This window comes from Abrus precatorius, unplaced genomic scaffold (genome assembly GCF_003935025.1).
Source record: "Abrus precatorius isolate BTA unplaced genomic scaffold, Abrus_2018 Scaffold3, whole genome shotgun sequence".
In the NCBI taxonomy this organism is placed as follows: domain Eukaryota; kingdom Viridiplantae; phylum Streptophyta; class Magnoliopsida; order Fabales; family Fabaceae; genus Abrus; species Abrus precatorius.
The window spans coordinates 36,547,818-36,570,524 of NW_020874373.1; the positions used below are offsets into that span (position 1 = coordinate 36,547,818).

General features: G+C 36.0%; 1 protein-coding gene across 1 annotated transcript; it reads left to right on the forward strand.

Moving 5' to 3' along the window:
* Nucleotides 1-839: 839 nt before the first annotated feature.
* LOC113862615 lies at nucleotides 840-2,132 on the forward strand. The gene has a single exon (XM_027495691.1). The coding sequence runs from the start codon at nucleotides 840-842 to the stop codon at nucleotides 2,130-2,132; it is 1,293 nt and encodes a 430-aa protein (XP_027351492.1).
* The last annotated feature ends 20,575 nt before the right edge of the window (nucleotides 2,133-22,707 follow it).

Here is a 22,707-nt window from a genome sequence, read left to right on the forward strand (position 1 = left end):
AAGTTGAAGTGTGAGATTGAATATTGTTGTGAAAAATAGATGTAGGAATCAAGCACTAGCTACACTAGCATTCTTTGGAGTTGGAGTGAACTTGGTTCTGTTTTTGATCCGAGTGTTGGATCAAGACAGTGCTGAGGCTACTAATAATGTGAGAAAGTGGACAGAACCGTTTACATATTGGCCCAATATATAGAAACATCCCTAACAATATGGCCCAATATCTAGAAACATTCCTAACCATATGGCCTAATATCTAGAAATATCCTTACTTTAGACTTATCCATTCTCTAGAAACATCTCTAATCTAGAATTATCTTATTTAATATCTACTATAAAATAATCTATGTTCTAGAACCATCCTTGTAATACTATAAATATCCCATTGTACTCCTCATTTTGGCATAAAGTTGAATAAGCAAATTCTCATTCTCTACTAAGAGTTTCAAGCTTTAGTTTTCTCTTGTCCTATTTGAGAGTTCTAAGCACTACTTGGTCACTTTCCCTTATTGGTTTCTGAGCCATTTGGTATCAAGAGCCAGGTTCCCAGCTTCCTACACTCTTGGTCGTTTAGAATTGACCTAAATTCTCTTCGCTTCTTTCCTTATTAAAGTTAGTTTCGGTCACTCTTAAGAAGCATTTTGAGTCATTTCTTAACAAGCCAACACCGTAGACGCGCTCGGGAGAAGGTTGAAGACAGTGACATCATCAGTCGCATGAGCACCATGCATTCAACATTGTTGTGCCAAATATTGTCCCAAACCTTTTCATAATTTTATTCCCACCCATACAACAAAATGCCACCAAGACGCCAAAACTGAAGGAATGCTCAAGAGATCGAGATGGACGAGTTACGCCGACAAATTCAAGAACTACAAGAAATTGTGGAGGAACAACAATCTCTACTCAATCGTCGAAGGAACTCCAATTCAGAAAATGATTCTGAAGAAAGTGACTATTCGTCTAATACCAGTCACCCACGAAGAAAGAGCACTCGAGGCTACTTCGACAACATCAAGATAGACATTCCTGAATTTGAGGAGAGACTACAGCCAGATGAATTTGTGGATTGGTTACAGACAGTGGAGCGTGTGTTCGAATTAAAAGAAATTCTGGATGAACAAAAGGTCAAGATCGTCGCTGTTAAATTGAAGAAGCATGCATCCATTTGGTGGGAAAATATAAAGAAGAAACGTGAGCGGGAAGGCCGAAGCAAGATAAAGACATGGGAGAAAATGAAAAAAGAACTCACACGTAAGTTTCTTCCTGACCACTACTATCAAGATAATTTTATTAAGTTCCATAATTTACGCCAGGATTCTAAGATAGTAGAGGAGTATACTAGAGAATTTGAATTATTGATGATGAAATGCGATATACAAGAGAAGGAAGAACAAACAATTGCTAGATTTCTTGGAGGGCTAAATCCTGAAATTTCCCAGCTTGTCCAACTACAACAGTATTGGACCCTAGATGATGTCATCAAGTTAGCCATTCGAGTCGAAAAGCAACTCCCTAAAAGATCAATATTCCAACCATCATCCTCACGAAGCCCTTTTACCCCTCGCAAAGCTCAACCATCGCAACCTACAGCTACAAACAAAACCCTTTCCAACCCTGTTAAAGACACTAGCCCCAAACAACCAACCCAATCCAAATCGCCCAAATGCTTCAAATGCCAGGGTTATAGGCATATTGCTTCTGACTGTCCTAATCGAAGAGTTGTCACTATCATTGAAGGAGAGGCCTACGAAGCATTTGAAGAAGAACTTGAATTCTACCAAAATGATTTCAACAGTCTTCCAGTGTTTGATGAAGAGTTGACCCCAACAGATCATGGAGAAGCCTTAGTGGTTAGACGCAGTCTTCACACAGCTGCTGTTATAGAAGAACCATGGATGAGACACAATATATTCCACACTCAATGCACCACTCAAGGTAAAATTTGTGATGTCATCATCGATAGTGGAAGTTGTGAAAATGTTGTGTCTAGCTACATGGTGGAGAAATTGAAGCTCCCTACTAAGGATCATCCACATCCCTACAAGCTACAATGGCTGAATAAGGGTAATGAAGTCAAGGTTAGTCAACGTTGCCTAGTTGCTTTCTTAATCGGAAAAAAAATATCAAGATGAAGTATGGTGTGACGTCCTTCCCATGGATGCCTGTCACCTCTTATTGGGACGTCCATGGCAATACGATCGAAAGATTGTGTATGATGGGTTTAAGAATACCTACTCATTCGTCAAAGATGGAGTGAGAATCAAGTTGACTCCATTGGGTCCAGAAGAAGTCAACCCGACCTCACGCAAAGCCAAACCACTCGTATCCCTAATCTCTAAACCACAGCTTAAGATGACGCGAGAAGAATCTCAATTAACAAGCTTATTACTCATGGTCGAACAAAACGTTGGAACACCTATTCCACAAGAAATAGAAAAGCTCCTTGCAGAATACCCAGATGTGGTACCTGAAGAAATTCCTCCTGATTTACCACCTATAAGGGACATCCAGCATGCCATCGACTTCATCCCAGGAGCTGTTATTCCAAACAAACCTGCTTATAGGATGAGCCCACATGAACATGCTGAAGTACAACGTCAAGTGGAGGATCTTCTCAAAAAAGGATTGATCCAGGAGAGTGTCAGTCCATGTGCAGTCCCTGTCATATTGGTGCCCAAAAAAGATGGAAGTTGGAGAATGTGCATGGATAGTCGAGCCGTGAATAAGATTACTATAAAGTATCGATTCCCGATTCCACGACTCGATGATATGCTAGACCAACTACATGGTGCAGTCATATTTTTGAAGATTGACCTTCGCAGCGGCTATAATCAGATTAGACTACGTCCTGTTGATGAGTGGAAGACCGCTTTCAAGACAAGAGATGGGCTATATGAGTGGACCGTCATGCCATTTGGCTTATCCAATGCACCTAGCACCTTCATGCGATTGATGAATCAGGTACTACGCCCTTTCATTGGAAAGTTTGTAGTTGTTTATTTCGACGATATTTTAATCTATAGCAAAAGCAAAGGAGAACACCTAGACCATATTCACCAAGTGTTGGGCATTCTCAGGGAGCAAAAGTTGTATGCCAACCTCAAAAAGTGCACCTTCTTGACAAATGAAGTAAATTTTTTGGGCTACATTATTATGGGTGAAGGTGTCAAGGTTGATCCTAGCAAGGTTGAAGCAATCATCAGCTGGCCTACCCCTAACTCTGTGCAAGAAGTACGGAGCTTTCATGGATTAGCCTCGTTCTATTGAAGATTCATAAAGAATTTTAGCTTCATTGCTGCCTCGCTTACAGATTGTATTAAAAGAGATAAATTTCAATGGTCAGAAAGCACTCAAAATAGTTTTGATGAGTTGAAAAGACGACTAACTAAAGCTCCAGTTTTAGCAGTTCCTAACTTTGATCAGGTGTTCGAAGTAAGCTGTGATGCTTCGAATAGCGGCATTGGCACCGTTCTCAGTCAAGAAGGAAAGTCTATAGCTTTCTTTAGCGAGAAGCTAAATGATGCTAAATTCAAATACTCCACCTATGATAAGGAGTTCTACGCTGTTGTGAGAGCACTGCAACATTGGAGTCACTATCTGCTTCCTAAGGAATTCATCCTTTATACAGATCATGAAGCCTTGAAACACTTGAATTCTCAACAAAAGATCAGTCGTAGACATGCATCTTGGAGTGAGTTCCTTCAAGCCTATCCGTTTCTGCTTAAACACAAGTTGGGGGTTCAAAACAGTGTAGCAGATGCGCTAAGTTGACGGCGTGCATTACTATCTACAATGCAGATGAAGGTAGTAGGTTTTGAAATTATTAAGGAATTGTATCAAGATGATCCAGATTTTCGAAACATTTGGAGCTCTACAGAAAATCAACATTTCCAACATTACCATCGACAACAAGGATTCCTATTCAAAAACAATGTCTTGTGTATTCCCCAATGCTCCTTAAGAGAAGCAATCATTTTGGAAGCACATGACGGAGGATTAGCCGGACACTTTGGACGAGACAAGACAATAGCCTTAATCAAAGAAAACTTCTATTGGCCGAGACTTGAAAGGGATGTTATTCGTCATATTCAAAGGTGTCGAATATGTCACCTTGCCAAGTGCACAAGCCAAAACACTGGGCTATACCTACCTCTTCCAGTACCAGTTGCACCATGGGAGGATATCGGCATGGATTTTGTGTTAGGATTACCTCGTACACAACGACAGAAGGATTCAGTAATGGTGGTCATGGACCGATTCTCTAAAATGACCCACTTCATACCTTGCCAAAAGACCAATGATGTTGTTCACATTGCCGATCTATTCTTCAAGGAGATTGTTCGACTGCATGGAATTTCCAAAACTATCACTTCAGATAGAGATGTTAAATTCTTAAGCCATTTTTGGAGGACTCTATGGAAGAAGATGGGAACTAAACTACAATTCAGCAGTGCTAGCCACCCCCAGACTGACGGACAAACAGAGGCAATAAATAGACTTATGGGAAATCTACTACGAAGCTTTGTTCAGAAGAATCTTCGACAATGGGATCTTATCTTACCTCAAGTTGAGTTCGCCTACAACAATTCCAGTAATCCTGCTACTGGAAAATGTCCATTTGAGGTCGTGTATGGTACTAGACCTCTTAGCCTATTGGACTTGATCCCTATTCCCACTAATAACCAGTTCAGTGCCGATACTGACCAAAGAGCCAAGGAGATTAAGAAGCTTCATGAGCAAGTTCGAGCACAAATTGAGAAGCAAAATACCAAGTATAAAACTCAACGAGGTAACCATCGGAGACATGCTATTTTCAAAGAAGGAGATTTGGTATGGATTCATCTACGGAAGGATAGATTTCCAAAGCAGCAAAATGCTAAATTGTCTCCGAGAGCAGATGGACCATTCCGAGTAGTACAAAAGATCAATGACAATGCTTATAAGATAGAACTGCCTGAGTCATACGGAGTTTCTCTGGCTACTTACTTGCATATGCTCATGCTTTATTCAAGTTATCAATCAATTAGAATACCTGTTAGCGTTAGGTGAACAAGGTTCATACTTGAATCAGAATCCAGTGAGGTTTTGGAATAGAATAGAATAGCAACTTATGAATCAACAATTCTTTCTTGTATTGAAGGAGCAGAAAAGTTACGGTCTAGAAGCAATGGAGGTTCCAAAAGGGAACTGCCTGCTCCCAAGGATGGACCTGCTGTCCAAATTGCTGCTCAAACTTCTACTTTCCGTGAACTTGCAGCTGCAACCAAAAACTTCAGGCCAGACTCCTTTGTAGGGGGAGGTGGTTTTGGAAGGGTCTACAAAGGGAGGCTCGAAAGCACTGGTCAGGTACAATCTTCTTTCCTGTATTCATCTGCTTGTGTTCTGTTTTACTTTCGAGAGGAAAGGTTTCAATCTTTTAGAGTACTCCGGAGAACAGATCCGGGGAAGAACCAAGATGAAAGAACATCGTGCTTTGTTGGAATGGTTCTTTTGCACCCTCAATAAATAAATAAAAACCTTATCTCATACATTATCTTTGATTTACTTCCACAAGCCATCACTCTCCTCTTCCTAGAATCATTTGCTTTTGCCATGTTCCATAATTTTGCAATATTGTCAACGAATACAGATCTATGGTGACAGCCCTCTCATATCTGGCCAATCAAGCATATGACCCCAGCAATGCTGGGCATGGTCATAGAGGGTCTAGTGATGATAAAAGGAACAGAGATGATAAAAGTGGAAGAATATTGAAAAATGAAGCAGCAGGAGGATCTGGACGCAGATGGGACTTGGAAGGATCCGAGAAAGATGACTCCCCACGAGAAACTGCGAGGATGTTTATTATATTTTTATATTTCTAATATAGTGAATACTTATTTTTCTGATAAAATATTACAATTTATATTACAAATAATATAAATTGGTCATTGATATATAGTGAGATAGATAATTTAATTTGAAGGGGTGATGTATTAGTTGTTGATTAGCTTAGTATACACAAGAAGCTCTCAAGCTTTTGAGAGAGTTGGTCAATTTAGTTATCTTTTTGGTGACTGCTTTGTCAAGAGAATTAAAAAGCGTATTATAACAACTTTTATTTAATTTTGTTAACTCTAATTTTAAGTATTCAAAAATATTACAATTTTGTTAAGAAAAAAAGGATATTTATTATATTTTTATATTTCTAATATAATGAATACTTATTTTTCTGATAAAATTTTACAAATATTAAATGCTTAGAGTTAATCTAAATGTTGGTGCTAATATTTTTCATGTTTTTGTGAAGAAAAAGAAGCATTATTTATAGAGAGGGAGATTTATAATGCGAAATTTAATTGGTTAAAATTCAAAGATAGAATCAGTGGCACATGCAGGTAGCTACAACTTAATGGAAGAAATTAAAAAGAAGATAGTTGTGGGTCAATGGCCATCGTAGTGCCCACGAAACAGTGACATACATGCATGCATTTAATTAGACCGCGCAATCGTTAGGTTCCTCACTTTTCTCCTTCTCCTCTCTCGTTTCTTTGATCTTCTTTCCTTGTTGGTTTTCCTCCACAGGAAACACCTCACCAGTTCCCAAGGGGTTCTCTACAACAACATTTTTCAGTGGTTCTAGCGGTAGCTTCGTTTCCTTTGTATTAACCTTCATATAGCCTTTCCTGTAAATGCCATAGAGCAGCATCTGAAGCAACCCCAGTGCAAAACCAAGTACATTTGGGAAACGAAAATTTTGTCAATGTCTGGTTCATTGAGTAAGTTTGTCAATATTAAATTATTAAATTAATTGAGTTGCATATTTGTGCAACAATATATACTTACAGCAATGCAAATGTCCTTGAGAAAGAGACCATAACCAAACCACATTACGGCACTCAATGTGAGTGTAAATGACAAATTGAAAGGCATAAACTCAACACTCTTTGTCCGAACAACTTGTGCCTGCAAAGTGCATAACGCGCGAAATTGAAAATAATAATTAGTTCAAAGAAATACGCATCAACTTAATAATAATTAAGCGCATTGAATAGGGACTACGTACCACAATGCTTAGTGGTGCTGCGAAGACACTAACCGCAATGGAAACACATATCCATCCAAGGACTTGGACGCGAAGGGGACCGTGCACAGCGAATTGCGTGACTAAGACGATCAGAGCAAAGGAGCTCACATTCATTGCCATAAATAGCTTAAAAGTTATGTTCTGCATGCAGTTGATAAGTGAACAACTTAAGTGTCATAAAAATTGGAACGAAATATATGGATATATATGCCCAATTATTAAATTAGCAAAGTTTATATATGTTATAAATTTCACGAGGTTATTGGTGGTTAATTAGGCTAAGGTTGCATAAAGATATACCCTTGCATCCCTGGAAGCATAGATGATGAACAAGATAATGTAGATGATCTCTATGACACATCCAAATGAGTTAATAGTGAGGAGGAGAAAGGCGTCTTTTTTGAGTAAAGCATAGTACAACCAAAGCACGGAACTGAACAATGCCACCAGGTAAGGCAGTGACTGAAAGCCCTCGGTCGATTTCTTCTTGTATATTCGGTAAAATGTTGATCTGCAATATTCATCGTTGTAAATATATTCATTAATTAAGTGAAACTGACACGGGTTGATTCATATATATAATTAATCATACAGATACTTACATTGGAGCCAAGAATACTAAGAATGAAATGACGTTACCTGTGCGTCAAAATAGAAAATTAAAATCATTAATTCCTTTGCTTAATAGACAGCATGCAAGGACTTAAGAAATATTATATTAAGAGTAAATACGTGACATATATACATGAAAAGCTTAGAGATGCGTTAGATTTATAATGCAATTACACTACACGACTAAAAAGAAAAAGAGTGAGCATTTGCTGATCAACATCCTTTATTTGATTTTAAATTAAAGCTTGTTGCACGTTACATGTATCCCCGGCCATACGCAGCATATGAGAAAAGAAAATATGGACAAAATTTAAGTGAAGATTTTCACGTATATTTTTTTATAATAAATAAATTTGTATCTTAATAATCTGCAATAATTTAAATTTTGGCTAAAAAAATAGTATTACAAGTACTTAAAATTTTGTAGCTACGTTTTGTCTTGAAAATATAAATATTGCACAATTTTGGGGTAACTTTAGTTTAAAAAAATTATATATAATGTTAAAGTATTAATTTAGTTCTTTAAATAACTTCAAATTGATATATATATATATATATATATATATATATATATATATATAAATAGAGGGGATGATAAACTAAATACTTCAGAATAAATATAATAGACAAGCAGAACCAATATCAAAATAAATATAATAGATAATCAGAGACGCCATAAAAATGGCGGAAAATTTGAAAAACAAAAATTTTCTAACTAATATCAAAATAAAAATATTAAAATCTCATAATCTGATAAATTAATATTTTGGGAGGCATCTATTTGGAGTAAATAAAATTTTCTAAGTTATAAAATTATATTGAAGGGTCTACTTTTCGAGGAGTTTTTGAGGGCCTAAACAAGCATCTTTGCATGTTGGAAATGGCAATTTTTGAGAGGCCTTCCAAGGGGTTTTTGGGGTTTTGAAGCCCCTGACACTCAAAATTGCTCAAAAGACAGACTGGAGAGTAGTCAAAAATTATTCCAAGTCCACAAGACTGAAGGTTCTTTTTGAGAAGTTTTTGAGGATTTTTCTAACCCCTGGACCGACAATAGCTAAAAAATTGCTCAAAAACGAGATTGAACATCTTTTCGAAGAGTTTTGAGGAGTTTTCCAAAGTCCCTTACATCCAAAAACTACTCGAAAAAAGGATTAACAAGAAATTATTCTAAGTCTACAAAATTGGAGGTATTTCTAAGCATTTTAGAGGGTTGTCAAGTCACTTCCACCCAAAACTGCTCGAAAAATAGGACTGGCCAGTAATTATTCCAAGTCCTCAAGACTAAAGGGCTTTCGAGGAAAGTTTAAAGGGGTTTTCAAGCACCTAACCACCAGAATGTGTCAAAAACAGGAAATGGTCAGAAAATATTCTAAGTCCACAAACCTGACTGAGCCTCCCAGATCTCCTCTAGAATTGCTCAAAAAATAGGAAGGAGCAGAGGAAATATTCTAAGTCCACAAGGCCAAGACAAGCTTTGACTCACAGAATTAGTAAAATAAAGAAGTCAAGGGGAAAATATTCTAAGGTCATAATGCTAGATGAGCCTCTTAAGTTTTTCCTAGAACCACTCGAAAGATAGAAAACAAAAGTCCTGATAGGACTCAAAGCTATTGCAAGGTTCAAAAGCGGTTACCAACAGTTACCAGCAGTCACCACCAGACGAAAGTTCAACAACATAAAGAAAGATCGTAGGCGATAGCAGTTATAGAAGAAGCCCCAACCTATAGCACGATCACAAGCAATCGTGGTAACGGGCATCAGCAGTTGAAGACAATTACTAAGAAAGTGCCCACAAAATAAGGAGAGCGTTGGTGATCCCCCTGCCTATAAATACCTCAAAATTGCATTCTATAGGGGATGACTTTTTGCACCCAGACTCCGCACCTAAAAATCTCTGCACGCTGAAACCCTACACTGCGCCAGATACCAGCTACTAGGAGACTCACGGTGATCGTTGCTGTGAGGAGTCGTAAGTTTACTTTCTGTGTAACGCCCCAAATTTTAGTAATATTAATTATTGGTAATTATGTGTATACGAACAGTAAATGGATATTAGAATTGTACTTAAGTGCGTAATGGTGAAATGAGAATGAGGAATCGCATTGAAAATGCGTGATAAATGATGTTTGTATGCTTGTGAGTACGACTGGACTGAGTTTTGGCTAAGTGCCTAAGTGCAGAGTGCTCTCGCTGTAGCGAGAGAATCTTGCTATAGCGAGAGGGCCCTGGGAAGAAAAGGGCGAAATTGTCGCCTTCTTGCTGTGGCGAGAGAGTGACAAAAGGGACTGCATTTCTGGGTGCAATCTCGCTATTGCGAGTTTCTGCAGAAACCAGAATGCAGTTTGGTCTAAAATTTTCGCTGTGACGACAGAAGGCGTCACTGCAGCGAGAATTGTCACTGTAGCAAGAGTGTCACGATTTGAGGGGTTTTACAAGAGGGTTTAGGGATTTGAAAGTTGTTTCTCAAATTCCCTCTCTGATTTCTTCGATTCTCTCGACCCCAAACCCTTTTCTCACATATTAATTACCTCCAAAGCCTTTGCGTGAGCGAGATTGGAGCTCAGATTCGTGTGGGAAACACTTGGAGGTGAGTTTTAATGGTTAGGGTTTCGTTTTTCTTCTCCTTTCTCTGTTTTGGGGTGATTTCGGAGGTTCTAATGAAATTAAGGCCAAAATCTGTGTGGAGGATGTTTCCAAGGTTGAATTCAAGTGTGGGTCTTCAATCCGAGGTAAGGGGGGACTCTACCCTACTCTTTTGTGTATGATTTGCGGTTATTTTGTGTGATATTGTGATTGGACTGAGTTAGAAGGTAGAGAATTACTGAGAAATGTAGTGTGGGCCATGTGCCGTGATATATGACATTATGTGTATTTACCCGAAATTGTTGAAGGGGGATTGTATAGTAAATGTTGTGTGATAGAATGAAGGCTTGCATGCCGAATATGCCAAATATGGTCTGAGGATTTCTTTACTTGCCCTCCCTATATATACTCACCCTCGACGAGTGAGCAATTTAAAATATAGCAAAAGTATCTGCATATTAAAATATAGATAGCAAACGTACGGGAGGTTGGGATCAACGTTATTCTACAATAAGAAAATATATTTGTACATAAATTTTGTACAAAAAACAATTATAACTAAAAAAATAAACAAAGAAGCACTACGCCAAAAATGAGATCTAAGAGCGGTTCTGCTTGAACTAAGGGAGCGGTTAGTGGTGCTTTAAAATGACGTGCTATCCAATGTAGTTATTTTTGGAGAGCGATTATTTAACCACTCTCAAATGTACATTTTGGAGAGTAGTTACGCGTTTAACCGCTCTTAAAAGTTCACTAAAAAGAGCGGTTAAGCGCATAACCGCTCTCCAAAATGTAGCACTTTGGAGAGCAGTTAATACAGAACTGCTCTCAGAAGTTAGACTAAAGAGAGCGTTCAATAATAACAGCTCTCCAAAGTGCACTTCTGAGAGGGTTAAAATTGAATCGCTCTCCAAAGTTTACTTGTAAGAGGGTTATTGCTTGAACTGCTCTCCAAAATTAAAAAAAAAATTGAAATATTTTAATAAAACTGGCATAAAACCTTTTTTTTAGCATACCTAGTAATTTATATAGTATTCAAAACCAATTCAAACAGAGTCTGATATATAGCAGAGCTATTTGCAACATTCTATTATTGAATTACAACTCACATGTACAAATTACAATCAAATCAGAGTCTCATATTTACACATTTTGCCTAGGATTGAAAGAAAATTGTCTAAATATTGTAAAAGAACACTAATAATCTATGGTGCTTAATATGTCCTTTAAATATCTATGGTACAGATATGCACACCACTCCTTTTACAATTGATTAATTTTTTTGTCAGGAAAAGTTGACATCTGCACCTCTGGAAAGTACTGAAAAACAAGGACAAGAAAAACAAAGCTTAATTAATTAAGTGAAATAATAAGCATCATATAAAACGAATTGGAATGTGTAAGATTATTACATTTACTGGGATTATAGTTTGTCCATGATGCAAGGCATCCCCAATGAATAGGAACATAATATCCACAGTCGTCATTATTTGTTTGCTTAGGACACTGTGTGGAAGATGAAAATCAAATAAAACAGCATTAACTATTCTTGATATACAGTGCAATTACGATTTAGCTAAAAATTAAAAACATGAGATATGATCTAGTCTTACCTGTACAGTGACCCATTTTGTTTGACTCATCTTTGTACTAGAGGGCTGCACTCCCCTCTCTGCTCGATACGTGACAAGAGCACTAAGAGTCGTGAACCAAAGAAATTATATACATTTGAACCACTTAACATTAATCATAGTTGATTGACATAAATGAATGCTTACTTATTAAATAGATTCTGCATGTGTGTTCTCATCTTCAGCTGCTTGCGTAGAGGGTCCATATAATAAATAATCTCGTTAGCAGTATTGATGGCAACCAAAACCTAATGTTGCCTACCACAAGTATAAATATCATTTTAAGATTACTGAGTTTAAAAGTTAGTTACTAAATTATAAAACATAAAGCAGAATCTCAATGAAATTGACTTACCACATTATAAGGTGCAAAAATCAAGTGATCTTCACCCATATACGCTTCAACATTTCAGCTATATGTTAATGTGGGTTCGGATTGAGCGCTTCGTCTATTTCATACGGAGATATAAATGAGAATCTATTTGCCATTGTCCCATGCAAATAAGCTTCACACAAATATCTTATTTTGCAAAAGTAGAATTGAACATTATTTAATAAAGGAGGTTATAAAAGTTATAAATTTACCATGAATTATATAATTTGAAAATTAATGTACCGTATGTAAAGGTTAATGCTAGAGGCACTCAACCAATGTCGACGTATGACCTTTATCATGTTTTCCTTCCCCACAATGTCGCAAAACTCTTTACCCTAGTGCTCACTTGTCAGTTGAAATGTAGTTGTATCAATGGCTTGATCTCTTCTCACAAACAGCTTCATCATATCCAAGCATGCAGCACCTTGGGCTTCTGCCAACTTCAGAATCTCTGATGACACACAACCCGTGCTACCTTTATTGGATGGACCAGCAATGGACTCTTTTGAGTAGGCTGTCTCTTTCCCTAACCCTTTACCTGATGAAGGGGCAACCTGAAATAAACAAACCCTTATAATTGTAACATCTAGCAACAGGAACTATAAAGAAACACGTTTACATACCTTGGGTCTTAAAGTGAAGGGACAATAGCCAAGCAACATAAGTACCAATGGCATCTCTCAGGGAATACAGGTTTGCTTGTTCATTTGGGACAGGCAATGCAGAGTCCTCCTCATGTCGTTGCACTACCTCTATAGAAATCTTACCATGCTCTAGAAGAAGAGCCATATTATGTAAGGAGTCTCAGCCACTGTATGATATACTCTACCTCTTGCAACCAGGTGATAAGGTTTGTTCAAGTATAGCATACAGTCATGATCACCCTACAAATGAAAGATTGTTATAATACACAAAAATTATATCAAAAGCATTAAACATGGTAAGGTAAATGATGATTTACTGTAGTTTACATACCTCTGGAATCTCAACAGAAGCTATTGGTGTGCAACTGCCTCTATGGCTGGTAGAAGGTGCATCTACAGGCATTTGGAGACCAATATCCGCTGTCGGTTGCATTTGAGGAGCAATATTGAAAGGGGGTGGCATACATGGTGGTGGGGAATGAGTAGGGTTGAATGACATCTGACTTGACATGAATGTGGGTAGTCCCTGACCCCCTGCCAACTGTGTGACTACATTGGTCAAATACGCAACCCAATGCTTCATGTTTTGCCACTCGGTAGATAAAGGATGTGGACATGTACCTGGCCCAAATGCAGATTTTTGGGTCACCCCAAAACCTACAACCCGAACGCAACCTGGATGCTCTCTTACACCAAGTGCTTGAGAGAGTATGTCATTTCGGGCTGTTGATTCAGTCTCAGCGTCTAAAGTGACTTATGAAAGGGTTTCCTACAATCAACATAACAATTAACCATTAGGTAATTATAGGTAAATTCAAATTAAAACTTAACGTATTTAAAAATACTAACACAATAGTATTAAATACTTACAAATTTATTGACCAATTTTTTAACTCCTTCGTCATCAATGCTACCTTCTTAATTTACCCTAGCAGCTTTCCAAAGAACATGTCGAGGTACTGAGGTCAAATTAGACCCAGATGTAGCAATCTACACAAAATTTAAGATTAAATGCCTTTGTTAATAGGTTTAACATAAGATAACACATTAGCATCACATTGTTACATAAGACACAAATATACATACGAACTCTTGCTCTAACTGAGCATATCCCTTAGCTGACCTCTTGTATCTGTACGACATTCCTTTCGCTCTTTGTGCATTAGCCTCACTTTCTTTCTGAAATTAGGCATTCAAAAACGTACCAAATCAATACCCAGTTGTGATGGTGACAGTAATTTGAAGAAATAATGTGTGACATGGTACCTTGAAAGTTTCTGTGCAGTTTTGGTTGACAAAGTCCATCCAGTGATCAGTGACTGTGATGAATCTCTAATACTTCTCCAGAGGATGGGGGACACAATTTTCATCTTTGTCACAGATATGTTTCCTCAAACGTGTCCGGAATGCACAAAGGCGCCGTCCAGCTAAAGACAGAACAAAATCTTTGTGAACAGGAGCCATCTTAAAAGTTTGCTACATTGGAAACAAAAAATAATATCCGATAAACCCTCATGGGTAAACCAATATAAAATAACTGAAACGATTGTATTTGTGTACCTCAACTTGCTCCCATATGTGGTCTTTAACATTAGTAGGGACATTTGTCCAATCAGAATAACTGATTGACACTGTACTCCTAGTAACAAAGCCAATAAAATGTGCAAATTTTGATCTGTTAGGGTCTATCGGTTGACCCTTTCCATTCCAGCCAACCTATATGCATTCATAAATCATAAAGACATTTTAGTGTTTGATGATGTTAACATAAAAGATTCCTACAATATCATTACAAAATTTATTGATGGTGACAATTTACCTGTAGCTTTTGTCCTCACTTTCTTGATTTGCTAATGGACTTAAGTTTGGTAATCCCTCTACCCTTTTTCTTATTTGCCTCAGCGGAGTGATGAGGGGGACTCCCGTCCATGTTATCTAAAGAAGTCATCTCTATAAGAAAAAAGGTAAAGGTTAACATTAAATAATTACATTCAAGGATAAAGTAAAATAATAAAAACAAAATTTAATCAATTCAAATTTAATAATAGATGCACCTTTTTCTTTTTTTAGGAGCCTTACTAAGTTTCCTATGACCTTTTATTGAATGAAATGACGAATTTAACCAAATGCCCTCTTCATGATCATGTCTTGCATAAATATCCTCGTCATCTGTTAATGTATCTGCAATTGACATGTGTTCAACACTCCTCAAAGGATCGTCCTTAATATTAACTTCTTCTTCTGTTAATTCTTCATCGATGAAAGCATTTATTTTATTAGATATTAAGACAATTGACCATGACTTGTTAACAGGATCTACGACGTAGAACACCTGTCGAGCTTGTGATGCAAGGATAAATGAATTATCTTGGTAACCGACCTTTTTAAAATCGACCCTTATAAAGCCTATATCGTCAATTCAAACACCACTGTTGTTGTCTACCCACTTGCATCCAAAGATTGCTACATGAAAGTTAGTGTAATCCAACTCCCATATATGTTCAATGAATCCAAAGTATGACATATTTGCATATATTGGATTTTTATCCTTTGCACTGGAGATATGCAATGATTCAGCAATCAGAGTGACCCCACTATTATGCATTGTGCTTTGGTCGTCATGCTGTTTTGTGTAAAATATGAACCTATTGACTAAGTACGAAGTGTATGAAAAGACATCAATACAAGGACCCTTTGACAACCATCGAATCAATTCTGAAACCGAATTGTTATTCTATTTCAACTGTTCACCAACATGTTCTTGTAGCCATCCAATGAATTGCACATTATGTTCTTTTGTTATCCAATTCTCACCTTTGGTAGGATTTCTACGCTTCAGTGTCTCTTTGTGGAAGCTTATGTATAGTTCAATTTCAGGGGTGTTTTATAATACATACAAGTGTGTTTGTTCCCATTGCAGTCTAGGGACCTCTATTTGTTGACAACCACTGCTACCTTCCCCTAAAGTCCTTCTTGTGTGACGTGATTTTGGAATGCCACATGATTCAACATTTGACAGATATTCAGAACAAAATTCCACTACTTCTTCCACTAAATATCGTTCAGCAATACAATCCTCTAGTCTGCTTCTATTCTTAACATACCCTTTTAAAATCTTCATATATCTTTCAACGGGATACATCCATCGCATATATACAGGGCCACACAATTTTGTCTCTTCCACCAAGTGAATAGTCAAATTAACCATGATATCAAAGAATAACGGTAAAAAATACATTTTCAGCTCACATAAAGTTTCAGCTATTTGGTTTTGCAAACATGGTAATCTCTCAGGATCAATCACTTTGCTACATATTGCCTTGAAAAAGAAACATAACTTCGTGATTGCTATGCGAACCTTTTTGGGTAGAATAGACCGTATAGCAACATGAATTAAATTCTCTATTAATATATGGCAATCATGAGACTTCAATCCTTTTAACTTTAGGTCCTTAAGTGATACAAGACTTTAATGTTTGATGAATATCCTTCTGGAACCTTAACTGAATATAGAGTCTCACATAAAGCACTTTTCTTATTTCTAGACAGGGTACATGTTGTTGACGGTAAAAAAGTTCACTTTCCCTTCTTCACTGGAGCCAAATCGAATCGTATTCCCAACTTCACTAAGTCAAGTCTTGCATTGATGCCATCTTTCTTCTTTCCCACGATGTTTAATAATGTACCAATCACGCTTTCACAAACATTTTTTTTAACATGCATAACATCAACAAAGTGTCTTACATATAAAGATTTCCAGTATGGTAACTGAAAGAAAATTGACATCTTCTTCCAATTTGCGGTTGGTATTTTTTTGGCAAAAGATTTTCTAAATGTTGTTCTTATATGTTTAACCTCATCAAATATTTCTTCTCCACTCTTCAAATAAGGACATTGTCGTTCTTCACAACTTCCATTAAAAGTTTTTTTCATTTTTCTAAAAGGATGTTTTTTTGACAACCACCTACGATGCCCCATGAAAACATTTTTGTGACAATGGTCTAGTCTGATATAATCTATTTTTTCTTGACATATTGGACATGCACATTGACCTTTGATGCTATAACCAGAAAGATTTCCATATGCAGGATAGTCATTAATTGTTCCATACAACATTGCCTTTACCGTGAAATTTTCATCTCTAAATCCGTCATATACTTCTATGCCATTATCCACAACAACTTCAAATCTTCAATTAAAGGAGACAAGTACACATCAATGTCATTTCCAGGTTGTTTAGGACCAGAGATTAACAAAGAAAGCATCATATATTTTCACTTCATGTAAAGCCACGGAGGTAGGTTATACATTATTAAGATCACGGGCCATGTACTATGGGTGCTACTTTGTATGTCATGTGGATTCATTCTATCGGTTGCTAATGCAAAACGTATATTCCTTGTTTCATTTGCAAACTCTTCATGGTCATCGTCAAATTTTTTCCACTACAGAGAATCTGCTGGATGCCTAAGCTTTTCATCTCTAATTCGGCCTTCAGCATACCAAGTCATCTGCTTTGCATTATCTGCACTGCGAAAAAGATGTCTTAACCTCGGTATTAGTGGAAAATACCACACGACCTTCGTAGGTGTTGTGTGTTTCTTTAGGTATCGTGATACATTACATTTTGGACATTTCCTTAGTGATGCATACTCATTTCGGAACAAAATGCAATCATTAGGACAAGCATGTATCTTTTCATGGGTCAATCCAATGGAAGCAAGTACTTGTTTAGCCTCATATGTTCTCTTCGGTAGCACATTATCCTCCGGCAGCATCTCATGTAATAAACTTAGCAGCTCTGTGAAGCTCTTATCAGTCCATCCATTCGACGTTTTTAAGTTATAAAGCTTTAAAACAGAACTCAATCTTGTGAACTTTGTACATCCATTATACAATGGTGTTTCTGCATCATCTTTCAGCCTCTCAAACATCTTCAAACAATCTCTAAGATCTTCTTCAACAACATTTGAAATTTCTTCAGCATGATCACTCTCATTTGTTCTAAATGTCTCTGAGTAATTGACACTTGATTCTATGTTAGTTGATGTACTTCCACCTTGTATCTCATCGTGTTTTGTCCAACAAGCATATTTTTCATCTATCCCTTTGCACATTAGATGTTCTTCCAATTCTTCTGCATTTACTTGTAACATATTCAAACAACACCAACAAGGACAGGGAATAAGGTTGACATCAGTTGCATTCTTAATCGCAAGTCTAATAAACTCTTTGACTCTGTCTTCGTATTCTTCACTTAAACGATCAGCTACCATCCAACTTTGATCCATATTTGCTCCAACTACGGTTACGATCATTATAAATGTGAATGTCTTATTAACTCTCACATGGTAGGGTCCTATCCCATTTGAGAACAAACTTTTTCCAACCTTAATTAACAAATGCTACTTAAATGTTGTATTTTTTACTTGACAAAATTTAGGCAGCATTTCGCATTAGTCTCTTAGTACACAACTTGAAATATATGAGAGGATTTACCTCAATCAAGCATGCACCAATAGACAATGAGAAATGTTTCAAACTCAAATTTTGTTAAGCATTAAATACAACATTATGAGAAGCAAATGCCAACAAATTAATGAATAAGTTTGTTCACAAACTGTCCAACTTGGACAATTTGAGATTCAAAATAATGATTTATTAAAATATTATTTTCAATCTCAAACGGGAAACTATGGTTTCACTCAATTTTACATTTCAAATCATAACCTACAAAGTTTTATCACTAATAATAATCATGCATTCATCACATTCTACAATACAACATCAAATTCATTCATACACAAAGGAAATTTACATTTTGGGGGCAAAACAAACAACAATATCAAAATTTTAAATTGCCTAATATCATAGGTTAACAAACACAACAACATGCTCTTGCATTATAACTAACCAGCTGAGTCCTAATATCATGTTCAACAAATCTTAAAAAACCATTCCAAACAACATTTCAGAGATTAACAAACTAAGATTCAACCTGCCCATATCAACTCTTACAAAATCAAAAGTAAATTCATGCTCTTTGTTCACGCGGCAGCAAGGTCAACATTTTAACAATATTCAGTTTTTCAAGCTTGTAATTTATTATTGGATAATCTATAATATTTTATTCTTATTAGATCTTCATTGAAAGGATTATTTGGTATTGGAATAAATTTAGATGGAGTTTAAAATTATTTTTAAAAAAATGAATAGTAATACTGCCATGCTACAGTAACTGACATGCTACAGTAAAACCGCCTTGCTACAGTAACTTCAAAAATTTTCTATAAATAGGGGGTTCCATATGAAATTTTCAGTTCTTTACTCCCACACAAGATTCTCAAAAGTTCTAAGGCCATATTCTATCATAACAAACCTCTTAAACTTAGATTTCTCTTCAGATTTGAGGTTCTACGTCCGTTTTGAAGAATTTGAAGTAAGTTTCTTTAAGTTTGGAGTTAGATTCATCGTTCGTTTCTCTTCTTCTTCTCTTTCTCATAGAAGTTCATGATATTCTTAAGAGAAACTTCGTTCTAAAGTTAAATCTTCGGTGAATCTTGCTTTAGATCAAATAATATTTGGTAGATCTGCTGTGAAATATCATTCTAAGGTAAGAGGAGTTTACTTTAGCCTATGAACTATGTTTTGAACGGTTTAATATGTTATTATAATAAGTTTTGATATGATCTTGTTAGATCTTTTGAATAAAAGCTATTTTCTAAGCTATAACTGCTGTTAATTGATCTAAAATGCTGAGATTTTGGCTAATCTATAAAGTTTGTCTTAGCTGAGCTGTTATAAAATTTCTATTGCTGAACACTGCTGAATTAGCTGAGCTGTTGTTAAATTCTATCCATGTAATTGCTGAAATTGTTAATGTGCTGATTGGTGCATCATACTAGAGTTCAATATGGCTGTCATGATAGGCGTTGTGTCACATGCTAGGTGGGTAGTCATGTGGCTTTAGAAAGTTGAGCTGTAATATCTGGATCTAGATACCGGAACGAGTCGCTACTGGACCAGCACAGTTCCTCTGGACCTGATGAATGTGCTGATAAAGGCTAGACGAATATTGTTTCTCATTTGCTGCATGAGCATGAGCTGGGCTGGGCTGTATGGGGTGCATTTGTTGTGTCTTGCTGATTCGCTGAGATTATTTACTTTGATATGTTGTTTCTTTTTGTAAGCTTACCCTTGCATTTCTGTCTATGTTGTTGTGTTGTTTGTGTTGCGATGATCGTACCTTGATACGTCAGCAGATGTAACAGGTGTTGCATCTACTTCACAGGCTGAGGAGCCAGTGAAGAAGTGTTAGAAGGCTGGAGTCGAGTCAATTTGCATTGAAGTCCTTTCTTTATGGTCTGAGACCTCATATAGAGGGAGTTATGTAATATAATTTTATGCATTTTAAGCATTATAGACTAAATGTAATATTAAGCTGTACTGTTGCATAATTGTTATAAAAACTTTGTGGTTTAGAAATAATGTTCTCGGTTCCTTATAAAAAGGGGTCGTGACACACTTCGTACAAATTCTAAACACAACAGCATGCACTAACCTGGAATTAAGAAACGAGTGCAAATTTGTCGCAGTTCAGCACTAGAGCAGAAATGGAGGAGACGTTGTCACTGTTCAACGACAAAAACAGAGGTATGTCTCAGTGAACAGAGAGAATGAGAGAGTGGGAATGTCCAAAAATAGCCATAAAACAAAGAAAAGATTATGAATATACCTTCAATGTGCAATTACGATATCAGGTGTGCTTGTTCCTCTGTAAAAATTTCTCAAAGAACACTGAAACACAGAGAATTTTGAAGTACAGACTTGGCAGAGCGACAGGAATAACCCAGTTAGGGTTTTAAAAAAATAACTTCTGAGAGCGGTTATTTGTGAACCGCTCTCAGAAGTCTATTTTTGAGAGCGATTTCATATGAACCGCTCTCAGAGGTCCATATAAGAGAGCGGTTCCATTTTAACCGCTCTTTTATAGTTTTATACAAAGCGGTTATTATTAACCACTTTTTAATTAGGCACTCGAAAAGCCAATCTCTGACGTAGTGAAGAAATTTTTTTTGCATGTTATTCTATATCATATGATGCAATCATATGAACTAGCAAGATTTTTTTCATAAAGAGGTCACAAGTTGCAAGATTCTCTTAACGTCGGTGAGATAGCGCAAAACTAGGGGTATGGGTACTGTAAAGTAGGTACCGACTAGAATTTTACCTTTAAGAGGTCAGGGCTAATAAATTCAAATTTAACATATATATAAACTTGTGAGTGAGTGTGTGTGTGTTAAAATGTTAAGCAAACAAACAACTTTTCTTTAGTTGAAGAATCATGGCAGGACCGCCCCCTTCATGTAATTGAAGTTCTGCATTAGTACAATTTTGTTAAAATTATGGAAGTGCGATAGTTTTTGTCTAAATAAAATTATGAAAGTGCATCAGTACGAATTGAGACAAGGAACCAACATACTCTTTAACACGTACTATTTACTAATCATACAGTGAATGCGGAGACGCACTTGGTAGAGGTTACCACTGGTATTGGCTAATGAGGTGCATCAGCATCCCAAACACTCCTAATTTAGACTTAACTCATTGTTGTTCAGTGGCATCAAATCATCTATTAAAACAATGCTAATTGATGCCATATTTATCTATACACAAATTATATAATATTATGTATTTGTGTTTTCTGTCAATGATCTATATATCTTCATTTTTATTTTTATTTATTATTTGACAAATTATATAAAGACACATGATATTTTCATTTTTTATGTCATGATTTCTCGTATCATTCAGTATTACTGTGAAAAATAATAACTGTATTTTTTTGTGCCGAAGACTTATGGTTCCGTCCCTTTTCAAGTCCTCTACAACGAAAATGTTTAATTTTAATGGTCATCCATTGCAGTTTAAATGCCCGAAGAAAAAGAACAAAAAATATATTGAGCAATAAAACGTGACATGTAGAAAAATATTGACAAAAATGAAAAATTTCAAATAAATGACCACACTGTTAAACTATCTATAGATCATAATTGCTTTCACAATTCTTGCATTTGAGTTCGGGCTAGAAGTTTAACGATTTATTACAACTTTACAACAAAATTATAATTTTTTGTCTTCGAAGTATTAGTTAAGTTCTGGGTTTTTCCCTTGATTTAAATTTAATTTTTAATCTAGTCTTTTAATTTTTTTAATTTAATTATCTAAGCTAATTCTTATTTTATAACTTTGTGTCCTCTTCCAAAGTTAGAAATGAAATTTAGTTAACAATGATAACTTTATAATAATTGTTACGTGCTTAAAATAGAAAACATAAACAAATGGCTGAGTAGAAACGGTTTGAGAGTAATTAAGGTAGTATTTATGGTGGTTTGAGAGTTTAGATGGTAATTTAATAAGTAAGGGATAGAAAAAAAATGTGAAATAAGAAAAAAAATTAACTTGAAGCATTATTATTTAGAAAATTTCTTTAAAATTGAGAAATGTAGGGAAAAAGACCTAAAAATATATAAGAAATAAGAAAATTTTTAAAACCTAAACCAAAATTTAAATTAAATTTAGAGAAACATATATACTTTTGCCTAACTTTATATATGCAAATTATGTAATTCATCTGTTCTTCCTCAACGTTAAAATGCGAAATTCACATACTTCATATTTAGTTTCTTTAACCTTAATACTTTGTTTGATTTAAGAAAAAATTGTTAATAAAGTAATGAGAAATAGGGTAAAATTTTAGGCTGTTTATGATAAAAATATATATAAATTGTAAAA

What these genes read in the sequence shown, in the direction of transcription:
- LOC113862615 (XM_027495691.1), top strand. Translation starts at nt 840, where the DNA reads ATGGACGAGTTACGCCGACAAATTCAAGAACTACAAGAAATTGTGGAG.